This window comes from Typha latifolia, chromosome 11, assembly GCF_019914945.1.
Source record: "Typha latifolia isolate L0001 chromosome 11, TyphaL0001v2, whole genome shotgun sequence".
NCBI lineage: Eukaryota > Viridiplantae > Streptophyta > Magnoliopsida > Poales > Typhaceae > Typha > Typha latifolia.
The window spans coordinates 7,830,352-7,847,679 of NC_133096.1; the positions used below are offsets into that span (position 1 = coordinate 7,830,352).

General features: G+C 35.1%; 1 protein-coding gene across 1 annotated transcript; it reads right to left on the reverse strand.

Moving 5' to 3' along the window:
• Window positions 1-73: 73 nt before the first annotated feature.
• On the reverse strand, window positions 74-7,049 carry LOC140797953 (uncharacterized). The gene is made up of 9 exons (XM_073151663.1): window positions 6,624-7,049; window positions 6,249-6,410; window positions 5,994-6,131; window positions 5,710-5,868; window positions 3,412-3,504; window positions 2,769-2,885; window positions 2,469-2,543; window positions 2,054-2,277; window positions 74-1,236 (listed from the first exon to the last, which is right to left on the reverse strand). Exons 1-9 carry the CDS (start codon window positions 6,978-6,980, stop codon window positions 252-254), a joined length of 2,310 nt encoding a protein of 769 aa, XP_073007764.1. The 5' UTR covers window positions 6,981-7,049; the 3' UTR covers window positions 74-251.
• Between the last annotated feature and the right edge of the window lie 10,279 nt (window positions 7,050-17,328).

Sequence of the window (17,328 nt, forward strand, 5' to 3'; positions counted from 1 at the left end):
AGCTAGTATTTACTCGAGGAACTCGGATCCTTTTTTTTTTCTCTTCAAAACGGAGATTACTTAATCAAGAATATAAAAACTTTTGCAAGTGTTTGGACTTGCGAGATCTTAATAAGATAATATTACTTACCCTTTTCTCTTTCCTTTTTTACAAAAATGCGTGCTATACAACTTTCAGACGATACTGAAATTAACAAAAACACCATTCGACTAAGTGATGTACACTCTTCGTACGTAGAGAAAGTCGGGTCTCACGAATCAAAACTACTATTATGAGTGACTTTTCTCCTAAAAGAGGTCGAGGATTGATGGTGTGAATGACTCCTTGAATGCCGCTTGTATGCCCTGGTATTCAATTCCCAGCTATCAGAATCTGATACGCCGAGATCTTTGTTATTTTCCTCATACAAAGCCTTTTCATCGTAGTGTTTTTTCTTTCTACCACTTCCGTTGTGTTTCCTAGTAGATCGACTGCTTCTACTGCAAAGCAAGTAATCATGAGAATTTTCAGAATCCATGTAGCTGTTTGTGGTTTTCCAGCTATCAGCTGAATCATCAGAGTCACCTCTACGATTGGTAGCCTTCTGCTTTCTGGATCGACTGCTCACATCATTACTCTTATAATCAAGAGGACTACATATTGTCTCATGGGTAGACTTATGTTGATCATGCTCTCTTGTTTCACCAAAGCGGTCATTTTGTTCTGATTCATGCACACTATTGGAGTCTTTTTCTAGACTGAGATTTTCAGAATGATATCTCCCATTATAACGTTCTTCATCAATATTCGGCCTGCCGCTAGAATTATAACTTGATGGGCTGTTTCTTGGGTCTCTATAATCATCAATGAAGTCTGAATCACAATCAGAGGACCTATCTTCCTCCTTTTGTGATTCATGATATTTGGAGTTGTACCTTGCTAACCCGCTCCTCCTGTTCCCTCCTTTCCGCCTTTGGGAGTCCTTTTGTCTGTGCTTCCTCTCACCCCTCTTAGAATTGTAAGAACTATTTTTCTCTTCATAGTTTGGGTACTTCCTATGTGAACCTCTATCTCTTTCCCTTGACATGTCCTCACCGGAACTGGAACTGAGAGAATCATATTTTACATCAGACTTGACTTCTTTGGATTGTTTGTGCTTATCAAACGTAGCTGCTTCTCTTCTGCTGCTTGAGCGTTCTCGCCTAATCTCATCTCTATCCCGCATGATCTCATCTGTAGAACTTCTTGTACCATTTCTGCCACATTGACAAAACAGTATTAGTTAGGCTAAAAATAGCTCCTGTGGCATGTAGAAAGCTGAAGCAACCTTACAAATGATGTACTAGTTAAAACACATCAAAATTCAGTATTTTCACAATCAAATATTAAACCAATATCAGAAGATTCAGAAGGCAAATCAATGAACTTCAGCAAAGCAGCAAACTGCAAAGATATAGAAATGCAGATGCTCACAACAACACAGATTAAGATCATAGATGACGTTAGGATATCCTCATATCCTTTCATTGACAAGAACAAATGAAATAAAATTAAATAAAAAATGAGGTAAATAGGTAAGTAAGGAACTTTATAAGGGCATACATGCAAAAAAGACCAAAAGGAAAAATATAGACAAAGATGGATGTGTTAACAATTAATTACTGCCTACACAACAACTAATCTAGGATACTAGATACCAATATCCTTTAACCCAAGATAATCCCAGGTCATTTAGGCTATTTATAAATGACCTCATGGATGAAATGATTCTCTCAACTACTTTTTTTTTCCATTTGAAAACATCAAATATCAGTTATCATCCAATTGTTTTCGAGCAAGAGGTTGAAATAATTGGTCATCCTGAATCACTGAAAAAATAGCATCCACGTGATGTACTTACCTACGCAAGTTCCAGGGATTTATATTATAAGTGCCCAAAAGTGCTTCAAGAAAATCAGCTTATAGTTCTATACAGCCTTGGATAACTACTGACAACATTCAAAACTCCATGACCATATTCAAATTCATCATAAATTGCTCTCAAAAAAGATAGACAACCATGAAATCATCTACCTTTTGCTTGTTGGTGTTCTTTTCCTCTTTGAACTCCTTGCTCTCCCATAGTCTTGCAACTCCATTTGCTTGTCATACCCTGATTCATTTAAGTGGCCAAAAAGAGAAGCCATCTTTCTAATCCAGTATTTAGGTGGAGGGTTATCCCAATCAGCCCACTCATAATCTCCTCCTGGGTTGCGAAAGCAATGAATGAAATTGCAAGCAGTTCCACGAGAGCAAGTCTGCCAAAAGAAACATTAGATACATAATGGATAATAACAAACAGATATTCATAGCAAACTGCAATAAGCTAATTCTTCAATAAAATGAAAAAAAATTTGAGGTCCGCATAAACGATTGCATATATTACAAGCATGTATAGAAACAAAATGAGACAAGCAAACGGAAAGGGAAAGAAAGCAGCGAATGGTACCTTTAACCTTGATTTCATGTATTCGCCACATATAGCGACCTTCCATCTGGTTATACCAACGTACTCACATGTTATCTGCAGTGAAAGTAAATCTCTCAGTGGACTATACAGAAATACGGAAAACAGTAAGAAAACCTATACGATGTCTAGATGAACTCTTCCATGCCGACAGTAAAAATATGCATGTAGAACTATAGACATTCACTGCACAAAAATTGAACTTAAATCTACAAGAGAAAGGAGTCTGCCCATGAACTGCAAATGAAGAGTAACAAATCTTAGGGGATTGTGAAAACTAACCTGCTTTCCAGCAAAAAAGCGACCGTTGATACTATTGTAAGCAAGAACAGCTGAATCCAAGGACCTATAGTGCACATAGACATTACCTCGCAGATGGTAAGAACCATTTCTGCACACCTAATGAAAAGGATGGAAGTCACGTATGGATAGAATTGCTTCATGTAAAATATGATCTTCATGTGGTAAACAAGTAACCCCATTGTTGTTTTTCCTTCTCTTTTCTAGCAAGATAAGGTGTGTCGGACATAACAAGTCACAATTTACCAAAAACTGCATGCGAGTTTAGTGATGTAAATTAAAAGATAAAATATACTAAGTGTGCAACAATGGATATCATAATTTGCTGATGGAAATTTCTTCCTAAGTTACAATAGAGTAATTCATTTGGTTGCACAAACCAGCTATCATGTATAGAGAACAGAAAAGGAAAATGGTATCAGAGGTCAAAGTGCAAGATCAATATCCTCCATGAGTATAGAAATAGTTTTAACAACATTAACTATTCCAATAATATTTTGATGAAAGATCATCAATAGAGTTAAATTTGTTGCAGTAATAATGAGAAGATGATGGAGAGTAAGAATAAGCGAAAATCAACACTTGAGATGTCTTAGAAAAAAAAGAAAGTTCAGCATCAAGCAACCTTGAAATTAACAAGTTCACCAAATTTCAGAAATTCTGTATGTACATCTTCATAAAATTCTTCATAACAACTGTCAACCTCTTCATCTGTATACTGTCATACATAAGTAGAAAGAGTATGTCAATCCAACAATAAAAGAAAACTAAATAGAATTGTATTTGCTATAAGAAAAGGCTAAAAGAATGGAAAAATAAGAAAAAAAAGACCAATTTAGAAGTGAGAACATTAACCAAATTATCAGACCATTAATGCGCTTAAACACATGACCAACAAATTGAACTCCTAGAGACAATTCTGGCTCTTCAATGTTTGTCAAAACTTGTAAATCTGTTTCTAAAGTAAGAAATATATGTGCAAGGCTGAATTCTCGCCATTGTCCTCCCTCTTTTATGTCCAAGCTGCTATGTCCAATGAGCTCCAGAACAAGTGTAGCTCTTGTTGATTATATAACCGAATGCCCTCTACCTCCATACATAATTGTCTCATAAATTGAAATTTCTAAATAGCTATTATAAGACTTTTTGCATCTTCTGACTGCATCTGGTATTTCCATTTATCAATTTGATAGCTCTAACAAACAATACTATATTATTATGCCATAAGAATTCCCATAATACTTCATAGTGAGAGAGATCAATTTGACAAAAGCTAAAAAAAAATTCTGCATTTGTGCATGGTCTATTAAATTTAAGTTGCAATTAAACAATATAAACATCATCATCTCCACATTAAAAAAAGGATGTCACCTGTGGATAAAACATATTCCTGCAAAACCTCCAACAAACATCACCACAAAATTTGTATTGACAGCACATGAGCACAGAACTACTGAAGGTTAAGGAGCTGCTTCATCAACAGTACGAATAACAAAACAAAAAAATATATCTTAAGTTCAAGAAAGCATAAATGAGTCTGTTAGACATGTATAGCACCAGAGACCAATTCAGCCACAATTGTAGCAGAAATTATAAGGCGAAAGACCCTTTCCAAATGTAATTTACTCCAGATCACCCTCTATAGATTCCGAAACAAATTTGGAGAACACCTTATAGCTGGCTACAGGTAACACAGACTGGAATATAATTTGCCAAGATTGCAAGACAAAATAGGATACAGAAGCCATCAAAAGAATAATCTCCATCCTCAACCAAAGCCAGAACCATGAGTCTCCACTAGTATGAACCTTGAGATGCATCTCTGGTGGGTTTCCAATTAAAGAACACGAAATATTATTGAAAAAGAAATGAGAGGAGATCACAAGTCGCAGAAATGGTAGCTTACAAAGAAATGCATTACAAGAAATCTAAATTTACTAAATTGAGAAAGAAAAGTAGCAAGGAAGAAATCTCCATTTCCCTGGAAATTTCAAATCCATGAATCTTCAATAGAATGGTGATTTAAGATGAATTTTTTTATGCAGAACAATGTTATAGGTAGATCTCCACAGCCAAATGCCACAAGTAAGAAATTTAGTGTTTTTCCTTTTCAAAGAAGGTATATCTAATCATCTATGCTTTTTTCACCTTGTGACAAATTTAGTGCAGTTGTCATCATGAAAATATTTAGAAGGTTAAAATTGCTCCATCAGCATAGTGGCACCCTGAAATTGGCCTTACTTTATCTTGCCAATGTGGTACTACAACAAATAATGGAAACCAGATAGAGCTTAAATTGTTCTTTCATAGTTTCTAGCGCTATTATTCAGTGATATAACCCCATATGTAGAAGAAAGATAAAATGTATCCATATATATATGAAAGTAACTGTCACAATCAATTATATATTACAGACACTTACTAATGTATGGTAACTACAAAAATGATTGTTAATGAAGGCAAGACATTGTTAGACTAACCAATCATAGACTTGTCAGATAAAAGGAGCAAATTTATGGCAAAAAAGCTACTTTTAATACTCAAACAATCTTACTTCTATATCTAGGTCAATTTGTAGACATGAAGTATCAAATTTTCCAATATTATCTGTTAATCCTTCAGCAAAAATAATTTCACTGAGTTGGTTGTAGATGATCACCAGATAAAACAATTATCCCAGTAGCAAAGGCGAGCTGAATCATTCATCCAAGGATAAATCTTCAATTTCAAGATTACAGACAAAACATAAACATCAATGAGATGGAGGCTCTTTTCCACAATTATTAAGAACTAGAAATAATGAAAGATCTTGAGATACAAATCAGAGGAATGAAAATGCAATAAGGAGGTAATCAATTGCAAATAAACAAAAAAGTAAAATCAGGATACCACATTAGCCATGAGAGAGCATCATCTTACAAACCTCAAGCCCTTCATCTTGTTCCCAAGCGAGACCTGGACCGTTGTACATATTTTTCATGAGCAATGTGCAAGACTTATCAGGATAAAAATGAACTCTGCTGCAACGTGACCCAAAACGACAGGCACCAGTTTTCAGGTGAAAGGGACAATGAGCTTTGTCCTACAATGAAACAAGCACGTATTAGCCTGCTGACTTGATAGCGTCATAGCGAGATTACTTAGCCCAAAGCACCTGCAGCCATTCCTACAGACATTATCTGCTGGTGGTCAAGAAAAAAAATATACCTGCTCGGTTCCAAAATTAGGAGTTTGTTGAGCAACTTTTTCAAGTACTTCTTGTGCAGAACTTGATGCTTCTTTTCGATGAGCAGCATAAGCTGTAGATTGAGGTGGAAGTGGATTTGAAGTGGGTCTATCATCATCCTGCATGATATATATTTAACACTTAAAGCATGACGAAAACTAAAGACCAACATGGACGAGCAAAAAAAAAAAAGAATTATTGTTGACTAATCCAAAGAATGTCATTATGAACTCAACCTCTTTAATCGGCTTCCTGTCAACACCTCTTTTTGGGATTTTAACCATTTTCTTCTTGACAATGATCTCGTTTCCTTGCCAAATAATTTCAGCAGGCCCTTCTTCAACATAATCCCATTCCTCACCATCTTCCAGCTCACCAGCTTGTTCTTTTACTTTGCTCTGTTACATAAAATCAGGAAATTTAATATGATAAAATAGAAGCATCTAAAAGGAAATTATAGTGTTCAGCCATTCAAGCAAGTATGTAAGAGGAAAATATACAGAAACGAGCAACAATCTTTGTCCTACAATGAAATTCCATTCTATCCTCCGATAGCTCCAAACAAAAAGTAGACAACAATGAATTAAAAATAAAAGAGCGGAAATCTCGACCTTCTCGTGCTGCGACTCTTCGAGAAGCTTCTTCCTCGCTGCTTCCTCCTCCTCCGCCGCCGCCTTCCTCGCGGCGGCGGCCTCGAGCCAGAGCCGCTCCCGCTCCTCGAACGCCCTCCTCTCGCGCTCGGCGATCTCAGCCTCCTGCTGCTCTCTTATCCGGATCCGGAGTTGCTCCTCCGGGTCCTTGGATCGGGACTCCTCCTCCTCCTTCTCTTTGACAGCCACTTCCCTCCTCACCTGCTTCCGCTTCAGCTTCTTCAGAGCCTTTCTCTTATCCTTCCTCGTCACGCCAGACCCGCCCAGGTTATCAACCCCCTTCTCCAGCGATGCTCCGGTGAGAGTGGGGTCCGCCATCTAGGGTTTGGCCTAGGTACGAGATGGCCTTCCAGAATGAGCGATCGAAGGACTCGCACCTCAAAGTATAATTGAATCCGAATCCATTTACCTTTAACAGTTGGGCTTTACTAGGATCCGGTATCTTTCGATCCGAATTCGTTAAAGGCTACCTCGGATAATTAATAATGATCCCCCTCTTCCAACGTATATTAATTAATAATATAGTTTTAATAATAATTTGGCTTTGGTATATATAAGAAAAATAATAATTTGGCTTTTCCCATCCACCAATGTCTATTTGTTTTTCATTATATAGCAAGAACTAATTGCCACAAGATTAATTCAAGAATTCGATTTTATCTATACTTATATTTATTTATAATTATATATTTCTGGCATCCTCTTTATAATTATCGTTTCATTCTTATTTCATAACTACCGTGTTATAATAATAGTATATTTGTAATATCATAACTATATTTATAATATAAATTTAGTCAATTAATAAAATAGATGGAGTACCTCTAAACCTAATAAATTATTATAGTTTATATAAATTAATTTTAATTGAATAAATAACTAACTCTACACTACCAAATATTTTTAGATTTCGTACTCCTTATTTGATACCTTGTGGACATTATTAGCGATAAGTATCCATTTGATTGACGAAAGGAAGGAATACGTATTTTTGTGTCTTTTGATTAGACTGTGAGTTATCTTACTCATTAAGCAGTTTTCGTATATTATGATATATTATATAATTATACGTATACATTCTACTTTGGCTTCATAATAAAATAACCATATATATAATGATGGACATGTCAATTGGCATGCTCTAATGTCGACCGCCATCGACACAGCACTTGGCACAGGATGTGCTAGTGAAACACCCCTGTGCCGAGTCATACCGATGTGGTGTCATTATTTTTTTTAATTTGTCTTATTTTTGTCGATCATCGTCAAATCAACTTTAGTCATTTTCTTAACAAATATAATATGACATATGGAGCCCATTTTTTAATATTTTTTAATTTCATCAATGATCATCAATCGATTTTAATATTATATGTTGAATACATTATATGTTCAATTATATTACATGTTTAATTATATTATAGAGTATTCAACACTATTATGGAATGTTCAATTATTAATATTAGTTTTAATAAATATTCAGTTATATTATATATTATACAATATTTATATTTAATTATTTTTTTATCTTTAATAAAATAAGTCATTTACAAAAATAATCTAAAGATCAAATACTATAATTATATTTTGATATATATTTGAACCAAAATAAAAACTAACATGGTCAATACATAAAAAATATTTTTAAATATCTTAAAAAAAAATTTACCGTTAGTAGCACAACTATTATTATGTGTGTATATATATAAAATATATATGATTGATAATGAACATACTTTGATCATGCATATGTTAGATTTATCTTAAATATGAGTACAGAGATGATTAGAGATTAATATATTATTTATATTTTTTTATCAAATTTATTTCTGACATAAATATGTATATCATATATATATATATATATAATTGAAGACTGCATTACATCATAAATTTCTGATATGCATGATTTATTATAATATATATCTATGATCTAACATGTAGAAAAAAAAATTTATGGAGATATATTTGTTATAGCACGTGCCAAAATATAACTTTCTTGGGGTGTTACATATAGATTAATTATTTTGGTGATAGTAATTGAAGAGGTAACTAAATAGAGTATATAGATATAATATTTTAGTGTGACTGATTTATTTAGAAGTTTTGACTAATTGCTTCACAAGTACAGTAATGAAGTAAATACGAAGAAATATTATCATTTTTATAAAGTATGATGTTTATTATACTAATAAATAGATAAATAGTAATATACAAGAAGTCACTATATTAAAATTTAAATAATCGTTTATAAACTTACATATTAAACTATTATTACAAGTTATTGAGCAAGCATTTTAGAACGATGAGATTAATCTTAATAATTATAATGACTTACATATTTAAGAGTTAATGAAAAGGAGTATTAGTTACATTTATCATCTAATAATTCAAAAAAATTCAGGAGAATGTGAGATAAATTACAAATTTATGAACACAATTTTTGGTGTAAAATAGATTGGTAGGTAGTCAAAATTCAAACAGGAAGAAAATAGAAATGAGATATTTTTCTATGGGAGTGGTTAATAGAATGATGCTCTTCCAAATTCCTTCTAGATTCAAGGAAAATTCTTTTGTCAGGTTAAGATGAGAAACTGCGCGGAAATGATCGAAAAAGGTGTTTTTGTAAGTAATATTCACAGAAAATGACATGCTTTTATGTTGATTGTTTTTTTTTTCTTTTTTCTAAAGTATTAGTTGACCTAATTATATTATCTATCATAAATGTAATTTAAATAAAATATACTAATTGTGGCTAATAAAAAAATATTATTTGGTAGCTTAACCATGTTGAATTAGCTTCAATCGAGCACAATATGATACAAATCAACGTCTTTTTAACAAGAAATTAATGATATTTTTTCAGAGGATACATGATTGTTCTTCAACTAGAACCTATCATTAAGACCCAAAACTGATCGATAACCATCTAATTAAGATCATTATAAATCAATATTTATGATCCAATCAGATACTATAAGGTCCATAATGCAGAGTAATTAGCTATGGCCCTGTTGGAGAAGGTTTGTCATCGTAGTTAAATGTCCAAAGCATAGCTAAATAATTCTTACCAAATGAGTGGGTCCGTTTGTAAATAATGAAAAAAAGGAGGACTTTATTTATAATACAGTCAAGAGGTAGGGTGTTATATGCATTTTCTCAAAATCTTTGATTATAAATAGTGAATAATTCAGGGAGAGATGGGAAAGCGAAGAGAGACGAGGAGAGGAAGACGGGAGGAAGAGGAGATCGGAGAGAAGGTTCAGGACAAGGTTCCGAGTTCCGAGATCACATTGTTCCCGAGAACTTTCCGTGATCCCTCCTCAGGTGACTCCGATTCGTTCAAGCATTCAAGAAACCTCCCAGGTTCCTCCAGATCAATTTAATTTTGTTTTGTTCAAGATTATATTATCGAATGTTAGATAAAGATTTGATTCTTGCATAGATCGAACTCCTTTCTTGTTCTTCTTCTCCTTCCCTTGGTACGATTCCTTGTGGTTTGTTTCCGTTAATCTTTTCGTTTTTCACTGGAAGTCTCTCTTGGGATTTAAGTGACGCGTTCTTGACGTTTGTCAATATGATGCGATTTTTAGGTTAAGGGGGCTTATAATGGATGACGAATTGGGTGATGGGTTCTTGAAAATCTTTTTCGTTCATATGATTTATAGGTTAAGATCTTACTTTGCAAGAGAAGTTTGTCAATGTTGATAGGATCGTATAAGGACAAGTTGGGTAATGGTTTATGAAGTTCTCTGGTTTTTAGATTAGGATGTTGTAGATTTGTTCAAATCTGTTTAAGAAACTTCCTAGATGTCATGGCCCAATAGAAACTGAAGATGACTTTGGTGAAGATGACTTTGGTGAAGATGAACTATTTTCACTTCAGTCCTGTTTTGTTTTTATTTTCATTTGAGTCCTTAATTTCCATGTGATTAGCACGTGAGGAATTGTTAGACGTCGCTGTCCGCTCGTGGCAGTTGGTTAGGAGAGAGAGAGAGAGAGAGCTGGGGTGAGAGTATAAATACAACTTTGTATTAAACTGAGAAGGAGGACAAGTAATGAAATAGCTCTCTATTTTAGCGGGGAAGACGACCAATTCAGTGGAACTAGTGTCTCCTTTACTCTCCTCCTTACTTTGGATGCATTTGTGATTTGTGGATCTGTTATGGTTAGTAATTTCGTACCTGACCTTAACACTAGATTGCTCCAGGTTAGTTTAATTTTTATTTCTTCAAAATTAGAGAATCAATTTATTAGGTAAAGATTTGGTTTTTGCATAGATCGAGCTCCCCTTTTTGCTGTTCCTCTTTCCTTGTTATGTTTCCTTCTCATTTGTTCCCATTAAGCACTTTCTTTATCACTGCAAGGCTCTCTCATCTATCAAGTTGATGGTTTGTTATGACCTGTTTAGTAATTTTTGCTAATCTTTTCTATGTAACCAAAAGACTTCCTCAGGGATTTGACTGATGCATTCTTGAAGTTTGTCAATTTGATTTGATTTTTACTTTTTTAGGTTAAGGTCTAATAACGGATGACAAATTTGGTGATGGACTAATGGGTTATTGAAATTTGTGTTTGTTCATATTATTTCAAGGTTAAGATCTTATATTGCAAGAGGAGATAGGTAATGGGTTTGTTGAAATTTATCAATATTGCCAGTATTTGCAAATAGGCTCGTATAATGGAAGACAAGTTGGCTAATGGGTTTTTGAAGTTGTGAAAATATAGATCCAAATAAGAAACTTTCCAGACCCCTCCAGATCAGTTCCATTTGTTTTTAATTCAAGATTTGATACTCAATTTATTAGATCTGCATAGATCAAACTCCCCCTCTTCTTGTTGTTCTTCTCCTTCACCTGTTATGATTCCTTTTGATTTGGTTCTACTAATCTTTTTCCTTATCACCAAAAAGCCTGTAGATATGCCAAGTTAATATGATTCATCTGCTATGATCATTCAATTATATCTGCTAGTCTTTTCTATATCTCCGATAGTTCTCCATCAGGGATTTGACTGATACATTCTTCAAGGTTGTTATTTGACTTTAGGTTAAGGTCCAATAATGGACGACGGATTGGGTGATGGACTGATGTGTTCTTGAAATTTGTGGACATTCATATAATTTCCAGGTTAAGATATTTTATTGGAAGAGAAGATGGGTAACGTGATCTTGAAGTTTATCAATGTCTCTAGGATTTGCAGCTATAACTTGTATAATGCAAGACAAGTTGGATAATAGGTTTATGAAGTCGTCAAGATATTTTACGTTAAGGTCTTATAATGGATGACAAGTTGGGTGATGGACTGTTATCTTGAAATTTCGATGTTATATGATTTCCAGGTTAATATCTCATATTGCAAGAGAAGATGGGTAATGGGCTCTTGATGTTTATCAATGTTGAAAGGATTTTAGATAGGCTTGTGTAATGGAAGACAAGCTTAGGTAATGTATATTGAAGTTGTCAAGATTTGATTTTTAGGTTAGGTTCTTCTAGATATTTTCAAAGTTTCAGATCTGGTTAGGAAACTTCCCCAATCCCTCCATATCTATCCAATTTGTTTTTCTTCAAGATTAGATAATCGATTTAAAGTTAAAGATTTGATTATGCATAGATCAAAAATCTCTCCTAGTCTCCTTCCTCGGTAACCATTAATCTTTTTCTTTATCACTTCAAGGCTCTCTGATTTGTCAAGTTGATATTCGTCTGGAATCTGACAATTGCATTATTGAAGTTTGTCAATTTGATTTGATTTTTTGGTTAAGGTCTAATAATGGATGACAAATTGGGTGATCAACTGATTGGTTCTTGAAATTTGTCAACATTCATATAATTCCCAGGTTAAGATATTATATTGGAAGAGAAAATTGGTAATGAGATCTTGATATTGTACGTGTCTTATAATGGATGACAAGTTGGGTAGTGGACTGATGAGTTCTTGAAATTTGTTGATTCTCATATCATTTCCAGATTAATATCTTATATTGCAAGAGAAGATGGGTAATGGGCTCATGAAGTTTATCAATGTTGATAGGATTTTAGATAGGCTTGTGTAATGGAAGACAATCTTGATTAATGGTATTTTGAAGTTGTCAATATTTGATTTTCAGGTTAGGATCTTGTATAATTGTTCAAATATGTTTAAGAGACTTCCCAGATCACTCCAGATTAGTTCAATTTGTTTTTCTTTAAAATTAGAGAATCAATTTATTAGGTAAAGATTTGATTTTTGCATAGAACGTACTTCCCTCTTCTTGTTGTTCTTTTCCTTCCTTTGGTGTGATTCCTTCTGATTTGTTCTCGTTAATATTTTTCTTTTTCATTGGTCAACGTTAATCTTTTTCTTTATCATTGGTCAATGTTAATCTTTTTCTTTATCATTGGTCAATGTTAATCTTTTTCTTTATCATCGGTCAACGTTAATTTTTTCTTTATCATCGGTCAACGTTAATTTTTTCTTTATCATTGGTCAACATTAATATTTTTCTTTTTCACTGGTCAAGTTGATCATCTATTTTTTTTGTTCAATAATTTCTGCTAATCTTTTCTATGTCGCCAAAAGACTTCATCAGGGATTTGACTTACACATTCTTGAAGTTTATCAATTTGATTCCATTCTTAGGTTAAGGTCTTATAATGCATGACCAATTGGGTGATGGACCTTCATATGGTTTCTTAGTTAAGATCTTATAGTGTAATAGAAGATGGCAAATGGGTTGTTGAAGTTTATCAATGTTTATAAGATTTGTAGATAGGCTCGTATAATGGAAGACAAGTTGAGTAATGGGATTTTGAAGTTGTCAAGATATTATTTTTAGGTTAGGTTCTTGTAGAATGCTCAAAATTTCAAATCATTTCAAGAAACTTCCTGAATCCCTCTAGATCAGTCCAATTTGTTTTTCTTCAAGATTGGATAATCAATTTATTAGTTAAAGATTTGATTTATACATAGATCGGACGATCTCCTCATAGTTCTCCTTCCCTTGGTACCCATTAATCTTTTTCTTTATCACCGCAAGGCTCTCTGATTAGTGAAGTTGACATGATTTACCTGTTATGATCCATTCAATAATTTTGGTTAATCTTTTCTGTCGTTGAAGACTATTTGTCTAGGATTTGACTGTTGCATTTTTGAAGTTTGTCGATCTGATTGATTTTTTTGGTTAAGGTATTATAAAGGATGTCAAATTGGGTCATGGACTGATTGGTTCTTGAAATTTGTGGATGTTCATATAATTTCCAGGTTAAGATCTTATATTACTGAAGAAGATGGGTAATGGGTTCTTGAAGTTTATCAATTTGAATTCGTAGATAGGCTTTTATAGTGGAAGACAAGTTGGGTAATGAATCTTTGGGCCTATTTATACAAAGTCAAAGTCATCATAAATCTGAATAATGAATTAAAATATAACATGATAACTCTAATACTCTTTAAAACTCAAGGTGGATCATAAACTGAGAGTTTACTAACTAGATGCTTAAAACACGAAAAAGAAAGAGATTTCATAAAGAAGTCGGCAATCTGTTTCTTAGTATTAAAGTGATGGAGAGAAATGACGCAAGCTCGGTACTCCTGACAAGTGTAATGTATATCTACTTCAATGTGCTTCGTTCTAATGAAAAATAAAATTTTCAGTGAGCTTTTTAGCACTCTCATTCTTAACATAAAAAGTTGGGAGGGACAATGGAACACCCATATTACTAAGGAGGCGCCGGAGTAAACAATCTTCTTAGTCACCGCACACATGGCATGATATTCTGACTCAGTACGAGAGAGATACTACATTATGTTTCTTGCTGCTCCAAGAAATCAGAGTCTCCCAGAAAAATGCAGAAGTCAGTAGTATACTTCTGATCAAACTTGTCATAAGCATAGTCTACATTGAAATAAGCTCGCAGATCCAAGATGGAAGGCGATGACATGAAAAGGGAGTGGGTGATGGTGCCACGAAGATATCGAAGAATATGCATAAGAGAATCATAGTGGGCAGTGCGAGGAGCCTACATAAACTGAGTGACAAGATTAACTGCATGGGAAATATCAAGTCGAGTAATAGTTAGGTAGATAAGTGCCCTGACTAATTGACGATATCTAGTTGGATCTAGAAGAAGCTAACCATCATCAGGTTGAAGCAGCAAAATGGGTGTCAGTGATGGTGACACGATTAAGAGTACTTGTAATATATTTCTACTGGGACAGTAAAAGACCATGAGATGATTGAGCAATTTCGATGCCCAAAAAATATTAAAGAGAACTGAGATCCTTCATTTCAAACTGATGTTGAAGGTGCTGCTGAAGAGAGCGGATCCCAACTGAGTCATCCCGGTGATAATCATATCATCGACATACAGAAAAAAGGAGAACCTAACCATGTGCAAAGGACCATAGACATAGACGACTCAAATGGGCTCTCCTGAAATTCGTAGTCTGTGAGAATGCTACGAAATTGATCAAACCAGACACTAGGAGCTTTCTTGAGCTCATAAATAGCTCGTCGCAGTCGACAAATGTGACTAGAAGGAATGAGGAAATCAGGTGGTGGATCCATGTATACCTCCTCGTCTAGAAGACCATAAAGAAATGCATTCATGTCCATCTGACGTAGAGATTGCTAGCGACTAAAAGCAACAGCAAGAAGATTACGGACAGTGGTCATCCGAGCAACTGGAGCAAATATCTCAGCCCCAAGCAACAAGACGAGCTTTGTACCTAGCAATGGATCTATTAGGCCGATACTTGACCTTGAAGATTCATTTGCAGTTGATAGGCACAATGTCGGGCAAGTGAGAGACAGCATCCTAAGTATACATTTGTTGAAAGGCATTAAGCTCATCTACCATGGCTTGCTGCCACTTTGGAACCTGTACAGCCTCACGATAGGACCTGGGCTAAGGGGTGGAGTGAATGGTTGCAAGAAAAGTATGAAAATGAGGAGAGTATGTAGGGGAAGGCATCAGAAAGCCATACCAATCAAGTGGTCGATGCTCACACTTTGGATAGCGACGAGAATGTGCAGGACACGTCATAGTAGATGATGTGACGATCGGAGGGATACTACAAGGAGATGGAGGGTCAATTGTAGGAGGGGGACAGGGCCTGCGAGTATAGAAGTAGGGCAGAGTCATCATGGGAGGAAGGTACTCCTCAAGGGGCTGGCAACTCAACGAACACGCAGTCTGGAGGGGCAGAAGGAACTCGTAGTAAAGGAGCATCCTGGGTAGAGGAATTTGAGGCACATCAGATAGGAGTAGGGAGATCTAGAAAAGAAAAATCTGAGGAAGCTAAGGCATTAGCGGTAAAGTAAGGTATCTTTTCCAGAAAAGTGACATGGTGCTATATCCTAAGATGTTGAGCAAAAGTGTCATAGCAACAATAATCTTTATGGTCAGGACTATATCCTAGAAAGATATACTTAGCTGCTCAAGGGGACAACTTGTTACGTTCACTTGGAGAAAGAAGGACAAAATAGGTGCACCCAAAAACACGATTGTATGGAGTCACACAGTTGCGGCTAACGACAGCTGCGATCGTGGTTGCTGCAGCTGCAGACTAGACGATGGAGCGAGAGGATGTTGCAGTTGCTGCCATTGCGGTTGACTGCTGCTGCTGCGGTTGGGTTGATGGCCGCTGCAGCGGTGGTTGCTGCTACTGAGCTCGAAGAGGATGAAGGAAAAAAATCCAAAGATGTCGAGCAGTGAGATAGAGAGACTGTTGAAGAAGGAGAGGTCCAACTTAACAAAGATCCCTAGAGATTAGGTTGCTCTGATACCATGAAATGATATTAAACTTGACCCTTGATTGGGTTGAAAGAGAAGAGAGAAGTGAGAGGAGGAGAGCTCCGTGAAAATATTGTGTATTCTTTTCAAATGATAGAAGAGAGGCCCCGCCTTGGGCCTATTTATACAAAGTCAAAGTCATCATAAATCTGAATAATGAATTAAAATATAACATGATAACTCTAATAGTACTTAATACACTCAACTCTGATCTTCTTTGTCATATCTTGTCCTTTGTTGGATCAATAGCATCATCTTAAATTCACCTCAACTCTTTCATAATACTGATTCTGTCCATATCTTGACATAATCTGTACTAGAGTTCTTCTCTTTTGCCGGTCCCTTATGATAATTATATGTTGACATTCTTTGTGTGATTCATGACAAATGTTACTTTTTTGTATTATATATATATGGTTATTTTAAATTACCTGAGCAATTATCTCATTCTCACACTCATTTTCTTTTGTATGATTATTCTAAAATCACATCAAAGTGTTGTACTCCTGATTTGTCCTAATCTTACGACAATTTTTATCTGTCGCATTTCATAACTGTGTATTCTGTTGGAGCTGCTGATCTATCATTTTGTATTGAAACATGATGCTTGTAATAGTGGTTAGTTCAATAGCAGTCTCATCTCTGTTCTTTATTATTTCTTGTCGTTCTTGTTGGATATTACTAACTATCTCCTAAATAGCCCTAATTGAGGAGGGTTGACGACGATCTTGGTGAAGGTGAAGGTGATGGAGAGCAACTCGCTGCACTAACAGGAGAAATGAAGGAGAAGGTGACGCAAGAGACGACGTCAAGGACCGACACGTGAAAGGTGAGGAGGAAAGGGAGGGGGTTGCTAGGCTTGCTTACAGCTCGGTAGAGCTGAGAGCCCG

Excerpts from the sequence above, each read along its gene's own strand:
- LOC140797953 (XM_073151663.1), bottom strand. The coding sequence starts at position 6,980 with ATGGCGGACCCCACTCTCACCGGAGCATCGCTGGAGAAGGGGGTTGAT. Across the intron at positions 6,411-6,623 it reads AAGAGTCGCAGCACGAGAAG|AGCAAAGTAAAAGAACAAGC; the intron begins GTCGAGATTTCC and ends TTTATGTAACAG. Across the intron at positions 2,886-3,411 it reads GTGAACTTGTTAATTTCAAG|GTGTGCAGAAATGGTTCTTA; the intron begins GTTGCTTGATGC and ends CCTTTTCATTAG.